Raw genomic sequence first — 22,695 nt, 5'->3', positions numbered from 1 at the left:
CGAAATTCCCTCTTTTTACGTTATTCGCCGATTAATGTATTGTATTTAAACTCAGAAACGGACGACAAAACATCTTAAGACACCACTCTTTCCTTTGTAGATCCAAATTCTCTTGTTCGAACTTTCATCCTATGGCTGTGTAGCTCCCGAGGTAAAAATTTGTGTTGCCCAACGATAACTTAAACTAACGCTTCTGTTAATTAAAAACGGATACGAGTTTGGGTGAAGTTATTTTATATGTAAATAGAGGAAAAAATGTACACCCCTCGGGCTGGGATCTCCTTATGATTGCTTAGTTCCCCATGGAGTTCATATTAGCTGTATGAGAATGAAGCGAGGACTCGTGCTGTATTTTTTAACCATTCAAGCAACAGTTACCGTTTTCAAACCTGACAAAATCCGAACCGTTTACAGGTACTGACTGAGGACACGGGCCAGGAAAGGGGGAAACTCCCTGAAGCATCTCACTCTGTCGGAAGCACAACACTTCATCTATCCGCATATTTTGCTTCCAAAATTGACTCGTTTTCCTGCTGGAGCGTCATTGGTGGTAAGTCAGTTTTGGAGTCAGTTTTGGTGCTCTGCCTTTTAATGAGAAAAGCAATAAACAAACAACAAAATAATTCCCCTGAGCTGTCAGGTACAGACCTGGAGGATATCCTGTACATGCGCGGTTATAACGAAAGCGCGGATGCCAACACCATACAGAAAGGGTAAGCACACTGCATACATTCCTTGTGCTGTGTTTTAGTTGTTTATTTCCCACAGAGCAAATAGTTGTCAGGCTGTTGATTTTAGATTTTGTATAAAAGTTTAAAACTAATAAAACCCATGAAATGCACTTTGCTCTATATTCAACCCTCACATCACTCCAATGTATCTCAGTATATCTCAGTATTAGTTCAGGAGGATCTTTCAGAAAATGTTAAAAATAAAAACATTTCAAATACATACATACACAGAAGTGCTGGCCAAGAAACAGGAATAGTACGTACAGATATTAAGACGGCTTGAACCTGAACCAGACAAATTTACTTTACTCTGGCCAGTCGGGACAGCTCTCCTCTCCGGTACTCACAGGACAGGAGAGGAAGGAGCAGGCCAGCCCACAGACTCCTGGGGGTGCAAAGGGTAGAACACCATGGTATAAATACAAAAAGCTTTTTCAAAAATCCCACAAAGTGCTAAGGTATAAAACTCCTACAAAAGTTCACCTCAGAGAACGAAGTATACAAAATACATTATTATACATGTCAGACTGATATTTACAGAGTACCCCCTCCTCCCACCCCACAGAAACCCTAACTCTAACTGCTGATCCCTGCTTCCCTGGAGTGGCTGAGCCAAGAAACAAACACTGGCAACATCACCGAGTGGACTGTGTACATCTTAAAAAACACAAAAAAGGTTAAACCAATCTAGTGATTTATATCCCAAACTGAGAAACCAGCTGTTCCCGCTGCATTTCTGAGTGTGAGATGTAGAGGTAAATAAATCTGAGCCCGAAGATGGGGGTTAAACCCACTCCTCAGTCTGGCTGTTCTTGGAGACGCGTCTGTTAAAGCCCTGCCGTAGGCCGACAGCCTGGGTCTTTCCCACATTCTCTTCCCACTCGTAGCAGTGGTTCACCCGAGCACTGCTCAGTGGGCATGCCAGTTCCCCACGGAACTCAGTGTAATACTCTATCAGGCCCGCAATAGTGTCAAATTCCTTGTGGCAGTCCTGTCAGGGGGAAAAAAATAAACACACATCAACTTGGGACACTCAATGTTCATAGACACCAGTTGGGCAAATACAACTGTACATGAAAATTTTGTCACATTAAAACAGGTATGGTAGTTTTAGCTTGTACAGGTGAGGTGAATCAGGTGATCATGTGTACCAAGTGCCATGCAGCCTGGGACTCTGGCCACCCCCGTACCTGGAGCAGGTATCTCCCGTTGGAGGCGTGTCTGATGGTGTGCGTGACCAGGCCAGAGGGGTAGCGCACAGTGAGAGAGCCGCAGCCAGGCAGCTCAGGCTGGGGAACCAGCAGGTAGGAGCCCAGGACATCCTCCTCCAGCAGGGTGGAGCTGACCTTACTGCAACACAGGACAGGAAGTCATGTCCCACCTGCAGCCTCACACGTGAAACCACGTCCCTCCACAGCTCTGACCTGTGATCGGTGCTCAGCTATCACTGATCAGAGGTCAGTGTTGAGGAATGGGAGGGATGAGTGCAACCACTGACTCAAAGCACAATGGGTGTCAGAAATCAGTGAATCAGTGAAAGACTGAGTGAGGAATTCAGAAGAGCATGTAATAGGGTGAGGTGAGAGGAGGTGCTGAAGGTGCGGGAGCAGCAGACCTGGAGATCCCGGCCCAGGACCACACCATCTCGGCCAGGGCCTCCTCCGTCTCCGCCAGGCTGAGGGGCCGCTTCCTCGACACGGGGACCGGCTGCCCCTTTCCTGTTACACACACACACACACACACACACACACACACACACACACACACACACAGAGGCAGACACATACACACAGACACATGCACACGCAAGCACACACACACACACACACACACACACACACATACACACACATGCACACACAAGCACACACATACATACACACACACACACACACACACACAGACACGTGCACACACACACACACAGATCGCCATGGTGAGAAAAACCTTTATGCCAGGCTTTGTAAACCTGAAACTGCTGTGCCAGGAAGTGTGATTTCCTTACAACAGCTTCCGTCTCTGTGTAAGTGATCGGTACCAGAGACCCTGGCAGTCTATATGTGCATGTCTGATCACAAATCCATAAACAAATATGTCATTCGCTTTGTTATGACATTACACATTTTTCATCCTCAGAATCTGGTTGCTTTGTGTCTTCCCCTGTGCATGTAAGCCTTTAGTTTCAGTACAGAACAGCATGTGGATGTCACAGGGGGGTGTTCACACATTTGGGGATTAATTTAATTTAATTTAATTTTTCAATTTTAATTTTTAAAAATTTTTTAAATTAATTTTCAAGGGGAAATTAAACTGCTGATTATATACCTGCTTAATTAGCTCACATTTTACATATTAAACACTTACACAAGCTATTTCACTCACACCTTAAAATAATAAAATTGAATTGTTGAATAAAATCAACAAAGCTCTGGTTATAAGTGCAGTCCCCAAAAGATTCTGACACAATGCCATCCATGCCATCATCTGCTGGTCCCCAAATTCATTTCCCCTTACAGTGCAGTGGCTGAGCAGCATGCAAACCAAACTTCCTCTACAGCGATGCAGGAAGAGAGTGCAAGTGCATGAACGTTGGTATTTGGTGGAAGAGCTTGCACCACCTCTGCCAGGCATGCATGTTATCTCACCTCTTAAACAGGTTGCCATGGTGTAGGACAGTGGAGTGGAAGTGGGTAACACTGTGTCCACAGCCCCCATGGTGCATAAAGACACAGAGTGTCTTCAGTAAAGGGATGCGTTACCTAATGATCTGTCTGACCCTGGACAGCGCGCACTGCACACTGCGCCCACCTTGCTCAGAGTTCAGCCGGTCCTGTAGGTGGCGCTGTTTGTGCTGGGTGTAGCAGAAGGAGCGGTAGGCCCCAGAGCGCAGCACCTTGTTGCGTATGGCCTTCTTGCGCACCAGGGTGGGAGAGGAGGGGGCGCCGCCCTCATCTGGGCTGCTCTGCAGATCCTCCGCTGGTCTGCAGGAGCTCTGAACAGAGCAACACGAGAGAAACCGGCCACAATCAGGCTGCAGCAGGCGTGATATCACAGAAATGTCAGAGTAAAAAGTCCAGGGCTGTGTCCCAGCTCACTGACTGAAATGATGTCAGTGTAGTAACTCAATTGTAACACACCTCTTCAATACAACAGAGTCACTACATCACAGCCCAACACTTTGTTTTGTTTCTACAACTACAGGCAGCCTCCCTTCCAGGTAAACTTATAAAGGTGAACTGCTGACTGGAGATATGACTGTTATTTTAGTGCAGTTTGATTTGGAGTATAAAAACTGCTCTTTTGTCAGAAGACCATTAGATAGCTTTTGTGTTGGAGCTCAATGATTTTCGTCGTTTTGTATGACAGCGTTTTTGCCAGGATGCCAGACAGTGTTTGGGGCCCAAAATGACCATCAGCGCTAGGCCATTTGTATAGCTGCCTGTATTTGCCTGGATTTAAGGTCTACATTTTGAAGTCACCGTCTTTTGTGCGCCATCGTTTTTAATAAAACTAACTAAACAAACCACCATTGTGGCTCTGGTGCGCTGTGTAGCCCAGAAAGGAGTTAGCCCAGGAGGAAACCCCAAGAGTCAGTATGTTCACCCTGGCTGTCCTGGTTTGGGAGGTCTGTCTTGTGTCTGCCTTTGGTTTTGTTTGTTTTACTTTCATACACTTACACACAATTAGGTTACTCCAGCCATCTCCCTGTACAGCCATCTATAATCAATTCATTTCGAGCCCAGAACAGCTAGTTCATAACAGCCGTCACTTGTGAATGTGACTCTCTTGCAAAAAAGGATAGCAGTTGTGATTTAACTCTTGACAAATGCTGCTTGTAGCCAGATAAACATCTCAGTGATTCAGATTAGTTTGAACCTTGAAATGAAGCTACAAACCTTTTGTGAGTCACTCTGGGTAAGAGCGTCTGGCAGAATACAGGTAGATGTAAATAAAAAGCCGTTTGTCACATTTTCTGCTCACGTTCAATTAACACACACTGGCGTCACTCTGCCCAATGTTACCGCCTTTGAAATGAAGGTTTCTCGCATACAAAAGTTCAATACAATACGTAATAAATTTTTTTGGTGTTGCTGCAATCGAATGAAACGCTCAGAAAATTTGCAGAGGTCTGTGCAAACACGTTCCCTGGGTTACCGGACAAAAAGAGAATCCTGGGATGCCACCCCAAACGTAAAGGGTACAAACATGTCCACTTGCTCAAAGGGTAATTAAAAGGCTTTTTGCAGACTGGGAAACCCTCAACCATGTAACCTCTGGACACCTTTAAGGGGAGGTGCTAAGGGCAAACAATGTATTGTGGCACAGCCTCCCTCTGGTCATCTTCATACTGTGTGACCTCAGCAGGTTATGATAACATGAGGCCACACAGCTCAGCTGCCCGATACAGGCTGGAATAAAGCTGTCCTGCCTGACAGAGAACTCTCCGGAATCTCCTCCACACAGCTCGGCCTCTCGCCATGGGAAAGGTCACGACCTCATGATCAGAAGATAAAATTAAACACAAAGCCAGTGTCCTCTTTCCACACAACACTGCAGTCCCTCTCCCTTGTGAATATGGCCTTTCTCAGAGCTGATCCAGTTTCTGCTGAGGAAGAGCTCACTGTACATAGACTGCAGCCACAGGTTTGGAGAATAAATAAACTCTCCATCCCAGGGTGTCCCAATATCAGTTCAGATATGATCACATTATTATGAGTATTTAATTATTAGCAGATGCCTTTGTGCAGGGTGAGCTACAGAGCTCACATTCTCACACAGTATCCATTTAGGCAGCTAAGCAAATCAGACTAAGTGCTCTGCTGAAGGGTACAATAACTCACCTGAGAGCTGAACCTTCAACTCTCACATTACGGGCTCCTCCCCTGTTCATCCACAGCAGGTGGGGGCAGTATGTAACGCTCTGTTCATCCACAGCAGGTGGGGGCAGTATGTAACGCTCTGTTCATCCACAGCAGGTGGGGGCAGTATGTAACGCTCTCAGTCCCTTGCTAACACATCACCACACAGGGTGAACCTGAACTCACTGCGTGTTACATTACATTTCATTATCACCATTTAGCAGACATTCTCATCCAGAGCAACTTACACAGGTTATAATGTTACATGTTATCCATTTGTGTAGCTGGGTATTTACTGAGGCAATTGTAGACAAAGTACCATGTCCAAGGGTACAACAGCAGTGGCCCAGCGGGGATTCGAACCAGCAACTTTTCAGTTACGAGCCCTGCTCCTTACCAGCACGCCACACTGCTGTTCATACAAACACCCCACCTCTCTCCACTACATCCTGAATCACGTGACCATCTCTAACAGGTTAACCGGAACCTTGCACCCCCGTTTTCCCCCACAGTGCAGAGAGGGGTGCTGGGCGCCCCCCGTGGCCAAACCTTCTCTCCGGGTAGGAGCCCCTGTGTGGGGGCCCGGCGGAAGGACACCAGGGCGCTGACGCTCAGGGGGAAGCCCTGGTTCAGGAGGGAGGGAGGGCAGGGGTGCAGGGGGCTGGTGGACAGCCCCCCTGCCGCCTCCGGGTGCCTCTCCAGGTAGGACAGCTGGAAACAGCGGCACAGCAGCAGGTTCAGAAACTGGGCCTGTGATTGGACAGACATGAGGGAGGGAGATGAGACACGGGCTGTGATTGGACACATGTGCTGATACCAGAAGCGAATAGTCAGAGGCCACTCAGAGGAGGGGGATGACAATTTGTGTACCTCTTCAAAATAAAAATGACCACATAAAAAGCCACTCTATGCAAACATAATCACATTGTGGGTATTGGCAGAACACACTGCTAAACAGAAGGCAACTGTTTGGCCTTTAGAACGTGTAGGCCCGTCTGTGTGTGGCCTGCAGCCTGGCAGCAGCAGCAGGGAGAGGTATGTGTGGAGGGGGCGAGAGGCATGCGGAGCCGTCCTGCCCGGGGGGGAGCCGAGCCCGGCGGTGGGGGGGGGGGGTCTCCTACCGCTCGAGCGTGCCGGGCCTTGAAGAGGTGGCAGTACAGCTGGGCATCCGAGTTGCCAGGGTTGTGCGAGACGAAGGCAAACTGGGCATCGGCGGGGCGGGCGGTGGAGAGAGACACCCTGCGCAGTGCGTGAGCCATCAGCAGAGTCTGCAGCACAACCAGCGTTACAATTAACTTAGAATTTATTACATGCATGTGTACATATTGACATAATTTATGGTGTATAGTCACTTTTGAGAGTAGACTTTTGAGATAGTCCCTAACCTCCACTGTCTTATAAGTTGGCATTGTGACACACCCCCCTGAGCGTTGTCATCCCCTGGTCCCTGTCTGTCTTTTTATCTCTCCCTGAACAAATGACCCGATGACCTTCCTGAGAGATTTGATCCAAATGCCTTGTAAATGGTTAAAAATGCTTTATCTGCTATAAACAGAATACATATGAATGCTCTCCCTTCTCCAGAATCATTCTTCAATGAAACTTCTCTTTTAAATCATGACTGTGTACCCCACTTCTTCCCTGAAGTTCCCAGCCTGCACCCCTTTCCCTATCGCACCCAGCGATACATTAAAGTATGAGCATGTTAGGATTTGCTTTGCACTGCCGTAACGTGTGTGATGTCACGGTTGGGGGCGGAGTTCTCACAGTCTCGTCCTCGTCGTACATCTTCACCCCTCTGATGGAGAACTTCAGAGAGACTGACCGCCTTCTCCTGCAGGTCTGTTCAGAGAGGCAGAAAGCTTTTAAAAATTACCTCCAAAACTGGCCAAGACAACTAGTTTAATAGTTAAGAGTTTAATGTGTTTGATGCATAATATACCTTCAGAAGCAGAAAGGCAGATATTAATGACAGGAAATGACATGTGACATGAACTAAAGTCCATCTCCCTCCACGCATTGCCAAAGCCAGACTGGGAAATCACAGAGTTCAGACTGCGTATGGGAACGTTTTCTCTAACTGTAAATAGCACATTTTATCCCACTGTACACATTCCAACACTCCTTTCAGTCTCCCAATGGGCTTCTGAGCATGTTCACTGCCTCAGGCCAGCACTGACAGCTGCTCTGATGAACATTCAGTCACATGATCTTTGCAGCCCTGCGCAGCTGCTGCAGGCACCCACCTTAAGAGACTGCAGCTGCGCATGCAGGCGCTCAATCTGCTCATCCAGGCAGTAGTCATCCACCAGGAAGGAGCCCACATACTGAACGGAGAGGGGGGGGGGGGGGGGGGGGGGGGGGAGAGGGAGAGGGAGAGAGGGAGAGAGAGAGAGAGGGGGAGAGGGAGAGAGGGAGGAGAGAGAGGAGACAGAGAGAGAGAGAGAGGGAGAGAGAGAAAGAGAGAGAGGGGGAGAGAGAGAGAGGGAGGAGAGAGAGGAGAGAGAGGGAGAGAGGGAGAGAAGGAGAGGGAGAGAAGGAGAGAGAGAGGGAGAGAGGGAGAGAGGGAGAGAGGGAGAGAGGGAGAGAGGGAGAGGGGGAGAGGGGCAGAGGGAGAGAGAGGGAGGGGAGACAGGAGAGAGAGGGAGAGAGAGGGAGAGAGAGGGAGAGAGAGGGAGGGAGAGGGAGGGAGAGAGAGGGAGAGAGAGGGAGAGAGAGGGAGGGAGAGAGAGGGAGAGAGGGGGAGAGAGAGAGCGAGAGACTTTTAAGCCTCCTTTATTAAAAAAAAAAAAACACTAAAAATAAACCACAAAACTCAAACATTATCATTCACCAATTAAAAAAGACAAACCTAAACATCACAAAAAGACAAAGCAAAAATATAAATAAATAAATATAAATAAAAATAAATAAAAACAAGTTTTAGTGCCCCATCCTGTCACCCCCGGAAGAGAGGGAGCAGCGAGAAGGAAAGCGCATGAGAGTCCAAGAGAGGGACAGACAGAGAGACCCCGGGGGCTAAAGATGAGCTCCAGCTTCCGCACTGACAGCGCAGCACACCCAAAGCCAGGACCACGCTGAAAGCAGCGCAGAGACACTGGCCACGCTCTACTCCATCTCATCCCTTGATTCTTCCACATCTACTGAAGACATCTTTAAACATGGCCACATAACCAAACTGAGATTCAACAGTCCCTGCTGAATCATGGGTACTCTAAACACACATTTGTTACAAGTGCTGAAGATAATGTCTCCAAAGGAGCTGACAGCACTGAGTGGCTGGACTTTCCTGTGAGATGTGGACCTTCGCACCCCATCCTGTGCTCATGGCTAAAGAATTCATTTGCCATTGAGAAATAGAAAAAGCTTGAATTCAGGCACACAATAAAATGGTCAAAGCAGCAAATGTCTCAAAGTCTACAATAATTCATACTGAAAGAAAAAACTGAAATAATTAAATACAAAATAAAATACACTGCAAGTAAATGGTGGCATTTGTGAAATGGTACATGTTGTGGAGAAAGATGGAACACAAGTCACTTAGGGTGGTTTAAAACAGAGCAGGGAAGTGTTTAGCTGGACTAGTGCTGAAAGGATTGCTGACTCACAGCGCTTGGTAAATACAAGCAAAGCACTTTCCCAAGGAACTGGCTTCAAAAATGAACAAAAACACAAACAAAATCAGTTCATATCAGGTTATATATTAAATGATAACCATGAGGTAAACAATCTTTAAAACTAAATGGTAATGGTAGTGCCATTTGAGTTTCTTTAAAAAGTCACAGTGCTCTATAAAGCATCTTTAAAATGATGCACTCGCCTACTACCTGATAGCTAAAACATAAACATTCCTCAGATTAGATTAGACTTTATTGTCATTGCAGAGTACAGGTACAGAGCCAATGAAATACAGTTAGCATCTAACCAGAAGCGCCTAACTGTGCCTGAATGATCAAACAAAGGGCCAAACAGGGACATTTTAAACAACGGAGAGAGAGGGTGGAAAGAACACGACATATCCCATCGTACTGACACCCACCCACCCCTTTGGCTCAGTCAAACACAGGTTCATGTATACATATTGTCGGCAATCATAACCATCACCACACAGATCAACTTTCACACAAGCACAGTTCACACTTATCCATTCTGTGCCCGGGGGGGGGGCTTTATCTTACCTCGGCAGACCGCGTCACCGTGCTGCCCTCCCTGACCGGAGTCTCTCCCATCCTTTCCGGTGCGTTTGCCGTGCCGTTACCGATCCGCCAGTCCCCGAGCAGAAAGCTTCAGGCTCGGCCCCCTCTGCTCTGTGAGAGAGGGGAGGACAGAGGCGTCTGCGTGGGGTGGCAGAACTGCAAACCTGCAGCGCTTCTGTGGTTAGCACCAGAACGCTGGTGCAATAACTGCAGAAGCGAAAGTCCGCATCTCACTGAGGTGTGAACGCGTCCTCTGACGAGAAGCGCATCGGGTTAGACGGCCGCGTAAGACTACGGATCACACGCAGGATTTTCTCTCAGACAGTTTTAGAAGCGCGGTGGGTTCGAGGTGCGATTTAAAATTAGATCAAATCATCATAACCATTATAAGCAATGTCATCATGCTGAATGCGAAAGCTTCCAGAAAAAGAAAATACCAGGCGCCCGCAGAGGCAGATGGGTTTAACCCGGCGGTGAGCGGAACCTCATCAAGCCTTTCCCACAGAATCTTACTTTCTATCTCAGCACGGCAAATGCATGCAGCCGAGGACCTCGCCCTGAAATTAGGGAGTAATTAAAGAGTACGCGGCTGAAGCGACGACGCCGAGAGAAGGATAAAATGTAAACCTGCTTAATCAGTGTGTGGATTTCGCTTCTCCCCCACCCTGTGAACCGAGGAGGGGCGTTTACACTCGTATCAAATCACATAGGCTATTCGCCCCGTTTTTTAAATACACACACTTGCTCACTTTAACACGAAACATAGCCCACATTTTGATCGGTATTAGACGACCATTCTTAAACTCTACTAGGAAGTTCCATTCATTGGTAATACAGGTATTACAAGGATTAACTCAGAATGCGCGCTTCTTTGCTCTGGCTGACCCCTCCACCCTTGCTGCAAATACAAAACACGATTTTACCAGGTTACTTTAACTCATGAATGCGCTCTCGTGGAAGGCAGTAGTGGGCTCACACGAACGTGGTGACGATTGTGCGTTTTTCTCAAGACGCATTACGAACGGAAATGTCGAACAGACCAACAGCCCGTGTACCTGTGTGTGCAGATTTCCCTACGCGTTCCTTCTCAGTGCTGAGCACTACAGGTGGGCAAAGCCTTTACAAAAACAACTTTGTAAACCGAAACCTCGCTTTCTCTGCATCGATTTTGATGGCAGGAGATGGTGAAAGTTGCCTACCTCGATCCCAACGCCAGCGGTACTCATCCCAGACTTCCCAAGTTTCACAATTCTGACTCACTGCCAGTAGTTGCTACACGCCGCCTACTCAAGCCTGACGAAAGCAGACTTTCCCTCCAGGTCCGCGTTTATTTCGGTCCACGGTGCGAATGCCAGCCTCGGAGTGCTCCCCCGGTGCGTTTCATTAATGAGTCCTGTCCTCCCCCCGGAAGACATCATTACATTACATTCATTTACCTCATGTGAATAAAAACGTGACCAGAGCCGTTTCGCGCAAGACTGCAACATCCAAAGCGCCGGTAGTTGAAGTGTTAATACAGTTTTCTTTTTGCAAGCCCACCTATCGCGCTTATTTGCATACCTGTTCTCCGCAAGAACCTACATGTCGGTTAAGGAATTGAACGGGGCTGGTGTGGATACCCAAGCTGATATATTAAATATAGGTTGCCCAGCGTGTAAATGATACCTTTACAGAATTTCATTATTGTAAAACACAAATATCACGAGAGAACTCAGTGGAAGGCAGAAAACAAGCAAACTCCACCAATCCAAACAATCCTAAAAATAAAACTTTTCGCCCTTTTACATGTTAGACTATTGAAAAAATATATTCTCCTACAACCTTTTACGGGAATTAAAACATATAACCACAGAATGGATAAAACTGAGGATGTATTTGAAATCACAAACTTATGTAGCTGTGATGTTTTGACAATGTTGTGGGTGTTCAGAGGCGTACCGCCGCTATGCTGTCGCATGTTCACGCACTCAACCACAACTGCAACGCTGGAACTGTACAGTAGGCGTATGCTCGCCGGACAGTTGCCCCCAATTTTGTCACATTTAGTATGGAATTTGGATCCGAAAGAAAAGAAAAAGCATGCCCCTGCTGTTTAAGTGATTAATAAATGTGATCGAATGGAATAATCCATTGGCAGGGTGTGACTGTGCAGAGGAGGCTCGCCTGACCTCCTATCTTTGTGTTTCTAGAGAGAGGAACAGGAGGAACCTCTGAAAGGTAGGTTTCGCAGCCGAAGGGATCTATCCCGGCTGCGGACGGACGCACTTTTTATTCGGGGACACGCATACAGTGTCAGATCACTCACGAACAGACAGATCACTCCAGGCAGCGGTCCGTTACGTAACGCAAACACGCCCTTCTCCGTTACAGGAACCAACAGGTAGAGATATTCGAGATTAAGACTGCAATAAAAGTGTGCTTTTTGGACAATTGCCTCACTCGTAATCTCGCTGTGGGAAATTAACCCTTACTGCGAGACACCACCTTGGTACTACCAGCACGCGGGGAGCGCTCCATTGATAAATATGTGACGTCATTGGAATCTCAGCTCGTGTGCATTGCGTGCGTTCTTCCGTACCAAACCAAGACTGCAATAGCTTTCCGCCCGCACCTACTTTGTTTTTTGGTCAGGTGACTTTCACTGCTGTGTTTGGTGCAAACTCATGCGCTCATATACAAATAGCCGACGTACATCAAGACACGAGATTTTCTGTGATCTTGAGCTTTTGCGAGCTTTCTGCTAACCATAGAACTATTTTGCGTGAGACATGATTTAAACGACCGTTTGCACTGTTTTCATGCTTTGGTGTTATTGGTGTGAGGACAATTTCATGTTTTTGATGCCATTTAAGAGAGAACCTCTACATAGCCTAACAGCTTCTGAATCCAAACAGTGATTTCTGGCATCATTGTTTTAAAAAGTGGTGACGGCTAAGGCCCGATTAGTCTGATGCCACAAAATATGCTGCTCAGTGTGCTTGTGTTTTCATCAGGCCAAATCGAGAGCTAAAAAACCACGACAAACACCTCAATCCACAGCACTGGCAGGGCTGGAAGACACCGGTTGTGATTTGTTGTGACGTCATTGGTATGTCATCAGACAAGAGGTTAATGTAACTGAGGAGACTTCCAGACGTGAAAAATCCAGCAGCAACTCCCCCCCACCCCATCCCTATGGTGTCTGTAATGTGCTGTCTCAACAGCCATTGTAAGATTACACTATTCTGAAAGCAATAATGGATAAGTGTTATTTTAGCACCTTGTTTCAGACTTGTTTCCATTACACTTGCTGATGAAAGTGTCAGCAGAAATGAGCTGGTGAGATGGAAATACATATTGCAGTGTGGCACCACCTGGACTGTTATGTGTGCTGGGAAGCCCAGACAGCTGTCCACACAGAAATCAGGCTTTTCCAGCAACAACATAAAAATGAGGTTTCATCATTATTCAGCCACGACCAGCGTCTCACATAAATATATTTACTAAATACTATACATTTCATTTGTGTAGCAAACTGATGTTGCTAAAATGCCTTGGAGTGTTACAGGCGCTGAATGGCCAAATGCTGTTAGTCTAAATATCACTTAAACAGGTTCGTGGTGTCTTTGATGTGTTCTTCAAGCATTCTCGTTTTCCTTCAGTAATAGTCTGACCAACTTCATTACCTACTAAAATCTAAATGGGTTATCCTCTCCTCTTTCAGGTAGGATTACAATAAACAAATCGAATCAAATATGACTGGGAGCTTCCATAGTATCAAAAGTAAAACTTGTTGTGGCCAGTGGGTACAAGGCAACTTGCAGTTATAAAATAAAAATGAAGCATTTCAAAGTGCTTGATACCAAAGAATGAGAGGGAATTCACCTCAGTCACCTTCCCTATGAGGTAACAGGCTGACAGTTGGAGACCCCTACTTTATCAGAAAGCACTGAATAAATGCAGTGAGAAGACAGTGAGTAGAAATATAGTCACTTTATTAATGACTACAGAAGAAGAATCACAACTTAACTGAAGATGACACGCATGCAGGAAGGCAGAGAGAGGCTCAGTCAGACGCAGAGGTCCATTCACAGACGCCACTGACAGGCAGACACTGCAGTCCCCTTGAAATTCGCTCTGTATTTTACAGTACACAACACTAACGTCAATGAATTAGCTTGTTCACACTAATACAGTCTGGAATGAGAATCTATTTCAAACAAAAGATGTACAAAAGAGGAAAAACAAAAAAAGACTTGTGTACATCATCTAACAAGAGGCTGTCCCACCCAGGCAAGCCCACACGTGGCCTCTGGCACCAAGTCTGCCCTTTGGAATCAATTACAAAGCAATACAAAAAACCCCAAATAAAATCTCCACCGTGCGGCCTGGGCTAGCAGGAATGTGGACTCTGTAGCCACTTTTCAACCCTCGGGCTCCTTATCAGGGGGTTAGGTATGTAAAAAATTCCAAACCAGAAAATCACCTTACAGGCGACATTTATTTTACAGAAGCCAGTGTAGCGTTGTCTTCAACTCGGTGTTGCCAGATGCATCAACACACACACCCTTGAAACATCCACAGAACCAGGGCAAATGTGTGAAATCCCCTAGTTGCTTTTACAATAAAGTATTACAAACAAACGACTAAGGCTAGCCGGTGTCATGACTGAAGGAGTCGTGTGAAACACACATCTCAGAATCCTCAGACCGAGCCTTCACTGGTGACGCACTGTCTAGCCTTTCAGGTTAAGCAAACAGCATTGTCTACGCACACAGAGCGAGGGGAAAAAGCAGTGGTAAAAATTCCTACTTCAAAAAAATAAAGACCTTATCCATAGAGATCCTAACACCTTTCTACTTTATAAACCAACTAAAAGTATCTAAAACAAGCCTATGATTCCAAAAAAGAAGCTTACTTAGAATGGTGTCATCTTATTTAATGCTGAATACCCACCCTGCTATTCTGTTTTAGTAAGTAACTGGTGGTATGAAATAAAGGAAAAAAAAAGGAAGGGTTGGTGTTGTCTCATCCCAACTCTTCACCCAGTTAACGCTAAAGCCTGAATGAAGGGAAAACCCGGGGTACACAGGAGAGGAGACTGGAGAGGCAGGTAAGCGCTACAGTCCAGAGCCACAAGCCACAAGCCACAGCTGACCTTTCACCTCTGGGCAGTGAGGCTCATTTCTTTGACCTGAGGGAAGTGCGTGCGGCTGGTTTGGCCTTCACTGGCGATCTGGAGGCTGTCTTTGTGGAAGACGATTTTTTGGGCACCCGACTCGTCAGCTTCTTTGCCACCGGCGTTTTGGGCTTGCTTGCAGGAGCGGCCTTCTTTGTGGGCGTGGCTTTATGCGGCAGGGGTGATTTCCTGGACAGGGCAGCTTTGGGTTTTTTGGCTGGGGGCAACACTTTCCTGGCTGGGGGTGTGGCTTTTTTGGCTGGGGGCACCACCTTTCTGGCTGGGGGTGTGGCTTTTTTGGCTGGCGGCGCCACTTTTCTGGCAGGGGGTGCGGCTTTTTTGGGTGGAGGAGCAGCTTTCTTAGCTGGGGGTGCAGCTTTCTTGGCTGGGGGCGCTGGTCTCTTCGCAGGGGTGGGTCTTTTTCCCTTGGCTGTCCTGGCAGAAGGAGGGTGGCGTACTCTGGACACAGGCCTCTTCTGCTGCACACTCCTGTGGGACACGGTGGCGGAATCAGCGGCAGAACCTCTCCGTCTTACACCCTGCGACTGAGCCAGGCCCTCACTCACCTCCACAACCAAAGTACATCTGCAGCAGTTTACTACCGATACCTGAGAGTTTCACACTACGTTTTCACACCAGAACTGCAAAATGCAAGAGATTTCAGACTGAGTCTATGGGCTGGTCGCAAGATGCTGAACAGATTCTCACTCTAGCTGCAAGGATAGGTAAATACCACCTAAGACCCAGTTTAGATCTAAATCACCCTGCCCACCCTAGCACCCTGTCTAGAAAAAGAACAAAATGACATTCTCAGAAGTCACTTCTCTCTGCGGTGGCCTGCGGAGATGGGCAGGGAAGCGGGGTATCATGTGTCAATTCAAATGTTTGCGGGGGGGGGGGGGGGGGGGGGGGCATATGTATGCAGCCACTTCAGAAATGTAAGGACAGAGGAGTGACACCGCAGCTCTCTGCAGTGATTATTATGGGATATTTAATGACTGCTGTGATTATTATGGGATAGTTAATGACTGCAGTGAGTCTTATTATGGGATAGTTAATGACTGCAGTAAACCTGTTCTCTTACTCAGTCACGCTGCTCTTTATCTGTCCTCATTCTTCTGGTGTGGAAAATATGAACACTGCGGTCGAGCGAGCTGAGCGCCCGAGAGGAACCTGAGAGGAACCCGGGAGGAACCCGGCCGCTTCCACACCCACCTTTTCCGGGGCGGAGGCTCCTCTTCGGATTCATCGTCCGATTCCTCCTCCTCATCCTCTTCCTCGGACTCCTGGCTCTGCTTCTCTGGGAACAGGATGGCTGGGCTGGGAGAGGTGGGGAAACGTGATCCGATCTCAGAACCAGCACCAGCTCAGACACCAAGGTGGGTCTGACACACAGATCCGGTACAGAGCCCCACTGTCCCGCTGCTGTATCTGTGCTAACTGAGCTTAAACACTCTGTGGGAATTCAACTCAAAGTCAGTCAAGCTTGATTACTAAGCTGAAAAAAAACTTCACCACACAGCTGAGATGATGTAAAAATGCTAAGCACATTTACCTGGGGTAGTAGGGATAGCAAAGCTGGTAGGTCCCGTTCAGACCGCTTCCTGTAACCTGCTCTATCCAGCCCATCATCTTACCCCTCTTCAGGGTCCTCTTCAGGTTACTCACTGCAGAGTGGGAGGAAAACTGTGACCAAACTGCTCTGCTAATGACCGTAGTGTGACCACACTGCCCCGCTCATGACCGTAACATAACTACAGAGCACAGAAAACCATCTAGTCAGAACAGTACTGTTACTGCTACCACATTGCTCTGTTAAAGCCCAACTCATGGCCGTACCGTGAAGACACGGCACAGGAAACATCCTGGTAACAGTGCTGCCAGTTCTGGTAACCATTCAATATGGCTAAATCATCCCAGGTCTCTCTGTGGTTTCCAAACCCCTGAGGGAGGCAGGGTTAGCGTTAGGATGTGCCGATTGTACTGGATGTGAGGGGGTTCTACATGCAGTGGCTGGTGAAAACACTGCGTGGCACTCGGGCCGCGCCCGGCCTCACCCAGCATGTAGGCCTTGCTGTCCTTGTTTGTCTCCATCAGGAACTTGCGCAGTAGGGCAGTGCTGCAGGATTTGGGCTCGTTCATGGCGGTGATGGCGGTCAGGATGGCGTTCTCCAAGGCTCCACCCTTAAGGAGGGGCTTGTCCCCAGACCGCTTCAGCTGCAAGACAAAAAAAAAAAATCCAATCAGCACCCTTTATGAATATTCATAATCCACCAGCAAATCAGAACAGCTCTATTTTCAGGAAAGCACACAGAGCTGAACATCACAATGCACAGAGGAAGTGTGCGGCCACCTCAAAACCTCCCCCCTGAAACATGGACTGACCTGAAATGTTCCAGAAGCTCCTTTCCCAGTGATCTGCTCCAGATGGCCCTTTTCCACAGCCTTCTGCAGGGCACTCTTCAGCACCTCTGGCCTGGGGGGGGTGGGGGGGGGGGCAGAGGGAGGAGGTCAAAACCCAATATAACACTGCAATTATGACCACTGGCTGAGACCAACACCCCAAAATATCACTACTTCAGTTCCAGAAGTCAGAAGAACAGAAACAATACTAACAAACATAAACTGCAGTCACAAGCATTGAAGCCGTCTGCAGAAGACCTCTGCTCTCACTTACATTTTCTGCTCACACCTCTGTCCCTCTGTCTACACACTGAACACCGTGCTGTCCTGGTCTTTCTGCTCATACTCAAACTGGACCTGCTTCCACTCAGACCTTCCCTTCTCCTACTCTAACACTCAGTCCAATACCTTCAGACTTATTCTTATCGTAACCATGACAGTAACCGTGTAAGTATGTAGTGCTGTAATGTCATTGGCTGGCTTGTCTTCCCAAGCCCCACCCCTCTCCCAGGAGTCACCTGTGCTCCACGTTGAGCTTGGGGAAGTGCTTCTCCAGGTACTTCTTGATGAGGACGTAGGATGCCTCTTTGGGCTCGCACAGGCGGGTGATGATCAGCGGCAGGGTGTCCCCCAGAGTCTCCGCCTTCACACCTGGGGCCACCACCGGCTTCTGCAAACCAATCACAGCGCAGCTTCAGCAAGCTCCCACCCACCAACTCCGCCCACCAACCAACGAACAAGCTGGTGACCATGCTGTGTAAGAGCTAACAGACGGAAGGAGGACAGGACTGCTTGGCACAGGGATCTTGGTCTCTCTTTTCTTGCCTGTAATATATGACAGGCTGTAGCTGTACTTGCTACAGAGCTGTATCCAGCACTGTTTGTGGAGAGTGGCAGGCAAGTGAGGCCTCTTACCTCGATGCTGGGCTTTGGGGGCAGTTTGCCAATGGCGAAGCTCCCTGAGAAACCTTTCCCTTTAAGCTGCAGGAGAGACAGGAAGAGCATCACGCAAGGGTCTGTGTCTCTCAAACACACATTCATGCACAAAGAATGGTAACCACCTGTAGAAGAGTCCTTTTTATTCCAGACTCATTCAGAAAGCATGGAGGGATTCTCTCTAACGAAAACCCACACACACGACTCCCACGGGTGCTGTGTTTGGACCACAGCTTCACCACTGAACTTTCACATGGAGTAAGTGTTTGCATGTTTTTTTTGTCACCTACCCTAGAAAACTATCCAAAAAAACCTTTAGATGGTGCTAACAAAGACCATTCCTTACAAACCCCTTAGCCAATCACCTGTTTGACGACGCCCTTCTCCACCAATCTCTTGAGGGCCTTTCTGATGAGGAACTTTCTCCTGTCGAGCTCCAGTGAGGCGTACTTCCTGGTGATGTATTTCATGATGGCGTAGGCAGAGGCTCCGGACCGCTCTTTGCTGGCCTACAGAGGGATGGAGTGAAAAGCAGAGAAGAGGGTAAAGGCAGAGAAGAGAGTCCTCTGTCTGAATGGCAACACACACACGCTTCTGCAGACATTCTACGAGGTTTTAAGGATAAATTGTATACTTTGGGAATGTGGCTACCACCACAGGAACACTTGCAATGGGCTGCCTCAGTATTTTCTGGATTTCAGTATTTTCAGTCATACCACCTGAGACAGTAGGTACAATCACCTCACCGACTCAGGTACGGACAGAGAGGGACACACTCACAAAATTACAGACACCGAACCCACCACGGACGAGAGAAAGGATGCGTTACAAGAACAGGGAGCGAGTGAGTGTGAAAGGAAAAACAGTGAAACAGTCTCTGAAGAACTGTGACAGAACAAGTCAGACACAGACTGAGAGAATGCGCAAGTCACAGAGTGAGAGAGAGAGACAGAGAGAGAGAGTCAGTCAGTCAGTGAGCAAGAGCGGCTCAGGTAGCATGCCCCAACCTGGATGGCCTCCACGAGGATGTCGTCCAGCTTGGGCTGGCTGTGCAGGAACGTGCTGCCCTTCTGGTTCCTGCCGCGCTTGCTGGCCGCCACGCTGGCCCAGGCCGGAATAGTCCTCTTCACCTTTTTCACCTTCTCCTTCTCCTCCTTCCCAGCATCCTTCTCTCTGTGATCCACATGCCAAAACACACCCGACACACTGATCAGAATGAGGCCAGTGACCACATATGCACAGAATACAGAAAGAACAGGCCCATGAAACAGATAAAAAAGGCAAAAAACCAACAACAACATCCCAGAGGAAAACTCACTCTTTTTTCTCGCCTTCTGCCCCCTCCTCAGGTGTCTTCTCCTCTTCTGCCCCTTTTTCCGGCTGGTCTGCCTTGCTGGTCTCCATGCTCTCACCCTCCTTGTCCACTTCTACGGCCTCTGCACCCCCCGCCTCCTCCAACCCCCCTTCCACCTCTGCCCCGTCTGCCGGGGGGGCTTGGGGGGCAGGCGGGGACTCCGGCTCCTCCTCCAAAGGGGCCGTTTCCTCAGCAGCAGCAGCAGGGTCTAGAGACACACAGGCAGAGAGACAGACAACAGGAGGCCAGAGATGGACAGAGAAAAAGACAGAGAGACAGGAGGGGAAATGAAAAAGACGAGGGTAGGGAAAGAGAGACAGGAGAGGTGAGGAAGAGAACACGACAGCATGAAGTCCAGTGTTCTGTTACCTGTCCTTTAACCGCACCTGCGTGAACAGCCCTCACACTGACTCCTCCTCTCCCTGCCTGCTGCCCCACCCTCTGTGCTGCAGGTCAGCACCGTTTTCCTGCCTGCTGCCCCTTCAGTCTGAGTTTCAGGCTCCTGAATCCCGCTATGATCTCTGCGATTTCTGTCTATATGAGCCCTGTCATATGAACAGTATGAAGGATGGCCTGAAACCCATGTTACATAGTAACTACGTGGAAACGACACACACATTCAGCAGCCATTTTCCTCTCACGGTAGAGCCGTCTCTGACTGCAGTGCACCTGTGAACAGGTGCCAGGTGCCACAGCCACAGGTGCAGAGCACCCCACCCTCTGTCCCCTCACCTCCTTCGGTCACGTCCGTAGGGGGTGTGTCCTGGGGCGGAGTCCCGGCTTTACGGCGGACGGGCATGGCTGACACCTGTAAAGCCAGAGAGACGGGCGGAGCAGGCGCACCAGTTTATTACGTGTAGACTAACGTGCTAAACTCAGATGTTCCACATCGCATTTCTTTAGCAAAGTCCTGAAATGGTATGCACATATATTTAGCTAATTTAAATTCAGAAGCGAGTGAGTATCTGAGCAAATTTACCAGACTATCAGATCAAATAAGCTAAGTACTCAGTTAAGAGCCCAAAGCAAATTTATCGAATAGCTCGTCTGGCCCAGTGAGCAAGCAGACTTGGGGACGGATATGCGGATCGGCACCGCAGTGCCGGTGTAGGTTTCGGGTAATACACCTTGGGGTTCCGAGCCGCCACTGTGCGCCTGCGTTCGGTCTCAGGTCAGGAGACTTTATTAAATTCACTCTTTGTACTTTTCTACAGGTTCTCATTACATTTCTTACGATTTTGAAACTGCCTCCAAATCTCAGTGCAATCAGTTTTAGAGATACATGAAACAGGATTTCAACAATCAAAAGCTTTCCACAAACATCGTCACCGACAGCGCCTGCGCCAGAGCAAAGAGAAATACGTGGAAGGACTTCAGCTCATGTTGTGTTTCAGGTCGGTCTTACATAACGCCCTAAAGTCTCTAACCGAACCGCTACGCATCCTCGTAGTTTTGCGGAGGCAGGGATAAAATCAAGGGAAATACCCTGCTGTTCCTACTGGTAACCATTATCAGCTAGTTAACAGCATCATGTGTACGTGTGCTAAAGTTTCGCAGAAGTTGTACGCTATAGTTATGTACATTATTACCCCTCACGTTCATCTAACCTTAATGTGTCTTACTTGTGATTGGAGTGCAACAGACGGAGACGGGGCGCACCGTTTGAGAATGACGCTGCTGAAGCCATTTCAATGTCATTTCATGGGGCTGGTGTAAGAAGTGCCTTGCACGCACTTTCTTTCCTGATCAATTAAGCGGTTTAATACTTGTTTAATTCATTAGTCTAATTGGATGGAAAATATTTAAATTAAGACAATGAATTGGCATGTCAAACGAATCAGGTAGCTAACGAAAACCAAGGGACACCTGACTGCCTTTAACTTTAAATTAGCTGCCTTTATCATTAGTTTGCGAAATATATTTAATTCCTGGGGGCGGGTGCATTTTGGAAAGAGTTAGCTAAGTATGTAAGAAACTGCGAAGTGTCTGCTTTCACGATGCCAAGACCTACATCAACGTCAGGGCCCAATTAAAGAAGGCCTCCTAGCTTGGAAACCCATTTTCTCTGTGCGCAGGAGAAAAAAAAAAACAGTTGCAGTGTCAACTCTTGCATGTGTGCAATGTTGGCAAGCTAAAACAAACCTGGGCCCCGAACTGTTTAATTTGTCAATCTGTTCATTTTTTGACACATTTGGCTAACCAGCGACGCATCGATTGAAACGAACGAAGAGAGTATCGCGTTGAGACACATCTCTTCCAAGAATATGGCCATTTTGTCCATTTACTTTACAGTAATGGCGGTGCAGTGGACATAGTGCCTAGCTAGCGAGCTAGCCGGAATGCAAGAAGTTGCAATGCCAGTGTGGAAAAAAACTATTCGGAAAAAGCAAAAGCATCGTCTGTCTATTCCCCTGCTTACCCATGGACAGTCAGTTTCAGCGTCAGCTTGTAAACTTTGCAAATTTCTTCACTTACCCTAAATGCGTTCGATAAGTCTGTTTGTAATCAAAGCGTCGTCTTCCTTCAGAATATCATTTGTCCCCAAGCCCCGCCCGCCGCTGCGTCTGCGTCGGATCCTCGCTGCGTTGCGCCGTTCTTTACGTAAAAGCGGGAGATCACGCACTCCGAGTGAGGAGTTCCGAGAACGGTGTGGGCTCACTTCGATGAGTAATTGCATCCAGCTGCAGATGCAGCGTAAATTGTTTGAAGTTCGCTTAAAATACATTTCATTTCATAAACTACGTGGATTAATAACGTTGGCAACAGTCTGCATCTCATGGTCTCTGCATTAAAGCATCTGGACCTGAAAATACCGTATCCTGTAACGAAACAATCTTTGGTTACACAGTTCCGAAAAAAGTAACTGACGCTGGTGTTCATTCGAAGCTTTGATCCACCGCTAAACAGCTCTACATCTCCAGAGGGCGGCAGCAGCGTCTCTGTAAATGCCGCCTGCATCAACCACACCTGCACCCACTGACTTTACCCATGGAGGTAATCCCTTCCCCCGACAGCTGCACGGCGGTGAAGGCCGGAGCAGCTTCGACCACAGGCAACT

The 22,695-nt window shown here is 47.9% G+C and overlaps 2 protein-coding genes across 2 annotated transcripts; both read right to left on the bottom strand.

The window, feature by feature from the left end:
• Positions 1-1,124: 1,124 nt before the first annotated feature.
• Positions 1,125-11,116, bottom strand: sh2d5 (SH2 domain containing 5). The gene is made up of 10 exons (XM_036531321.1): positions 10,986-11,116; positions 9,769-9,897; positions 7,837-7,917; positions 7,358-7,432; positions 6,712-6,858; positions 6,140-6,340; positions 3,540-3,723; positions 2,347-2,449; positions 1,922-2,081; positions 1,125-1,722 (listed from the first exon to the last, which is right to left on the bottom strand). The coding sequence occupies exons 2-10, from the start codon at positions 9,817-9,819 to the stop codon at positions 1,516-1,518; spliced, it is 1,209 nt and encodes a 402-aa protein (XP_036387214.1). The 5' UTR covers positions 9,820-9,897; positions 10,986-11,116; the 3' UTR covers positions 1,125-1,515.
• A 2,694-nt stretch (positions 11,117-13,810) lies between these two features.
• LOC118779211 (heterochromatin protein 1-binding protein 3-like) lies at positions 13,811-22,189 on the bottom strand. The gene is made up of 12 exons (XM_036531189.1): positions 22,113-22,189; positions 20,370-20,445; positions 19,602-19,845; positions 19,291-19,456; positions 18,649-18,792; positions 18,263-18,328; positions 17,866-18,017; positions 17,330-17,420; positions 17,002-17,161; positions 16,500-16,611; positions 16,160-16,264; positions 13,811-15,433 (listed from the first exon to the last, which is right to left on the bottom strand). Exons 2-12 carry the CDS (start codon positions 20,434-20,436, stop codon positions 14,947-14,949), a joined length of 1,794 nt encoding a protein of 597 aa, XP_036387082.1. The 5' UTR covers positions 20,437-20,445; positions 22,113-22,189; the 3' UTR covers positions 13,811-14,946.
• Positions 22,190-22,695: the final 506 nt, after the last annotated feature.

The sequence above is a fragment of the Megalops cyprinoides genome, chromosome 6, assembly GCF_013368585.1.
Source record: "Megalops cyprinoides isolate fMegCyp1 chromosome 6, fMegCyp1.pri, whole genome shotgun sequence".
In the NCBI taxonomy this organism is placed as follows: Eukaryota; Metazoa; Chordata; class Actinopteri; order Elopiformes; family Megalopidae; genus Megalops; species Megalops cyprinoides.
The sequence above is the reverse complement of the archived record's forward strand: the minus strand, read 5'-3'. Positions and strand labels throughout refer to the sequence as shown.

Bases quoted from the DNA above. Each gene is read 5' to 3' on its own strand.
- sh2d5 (XM_036531321.1), bottom strand. From the start codon at position 9,819: ATGGGAGAGACTCCGGTCAGGGAGGGCAGCACGGTGACGCGGTCTGCC. The intron at 6,341-6,711 runs GTAGGAGACCCC...GTCCAATCACAG, and splicing joins AGGCCCGGCACGCTCGAGCG to GCCCAGTTTCTGAACCTGCT. The intron at 1,723-1,921 runs GTACGGGGGTGG...TCCCCCTGACAG, and splicing joins ACGGGAGATACCTGCTCCAG to GACTGCCACAAGGAATTTGA.
- LOC118779211 (XM_036531189.1), bottom strand. From the start codon at position 20,436: ATGCCCGTCCGCCGTAAAGCCGGGACTCCGCCCCAGGACACACCCCCT. The intron at 18,018-18,262 runs GTAAGAGGCCTC...ATTGGTTTGCAG, and splicing joins CCCCAAAGCCCAGCATCGAG to AAGCCGGTGGTGGCCCCAGG. The intron at 16,612-17,001 runs GTGAGGCCGGGC...CCCACTCTGCAG, and splicing joins CAGCAAGGCCTACATGCTGG to TGAGTAACCTGAAGAGGACC.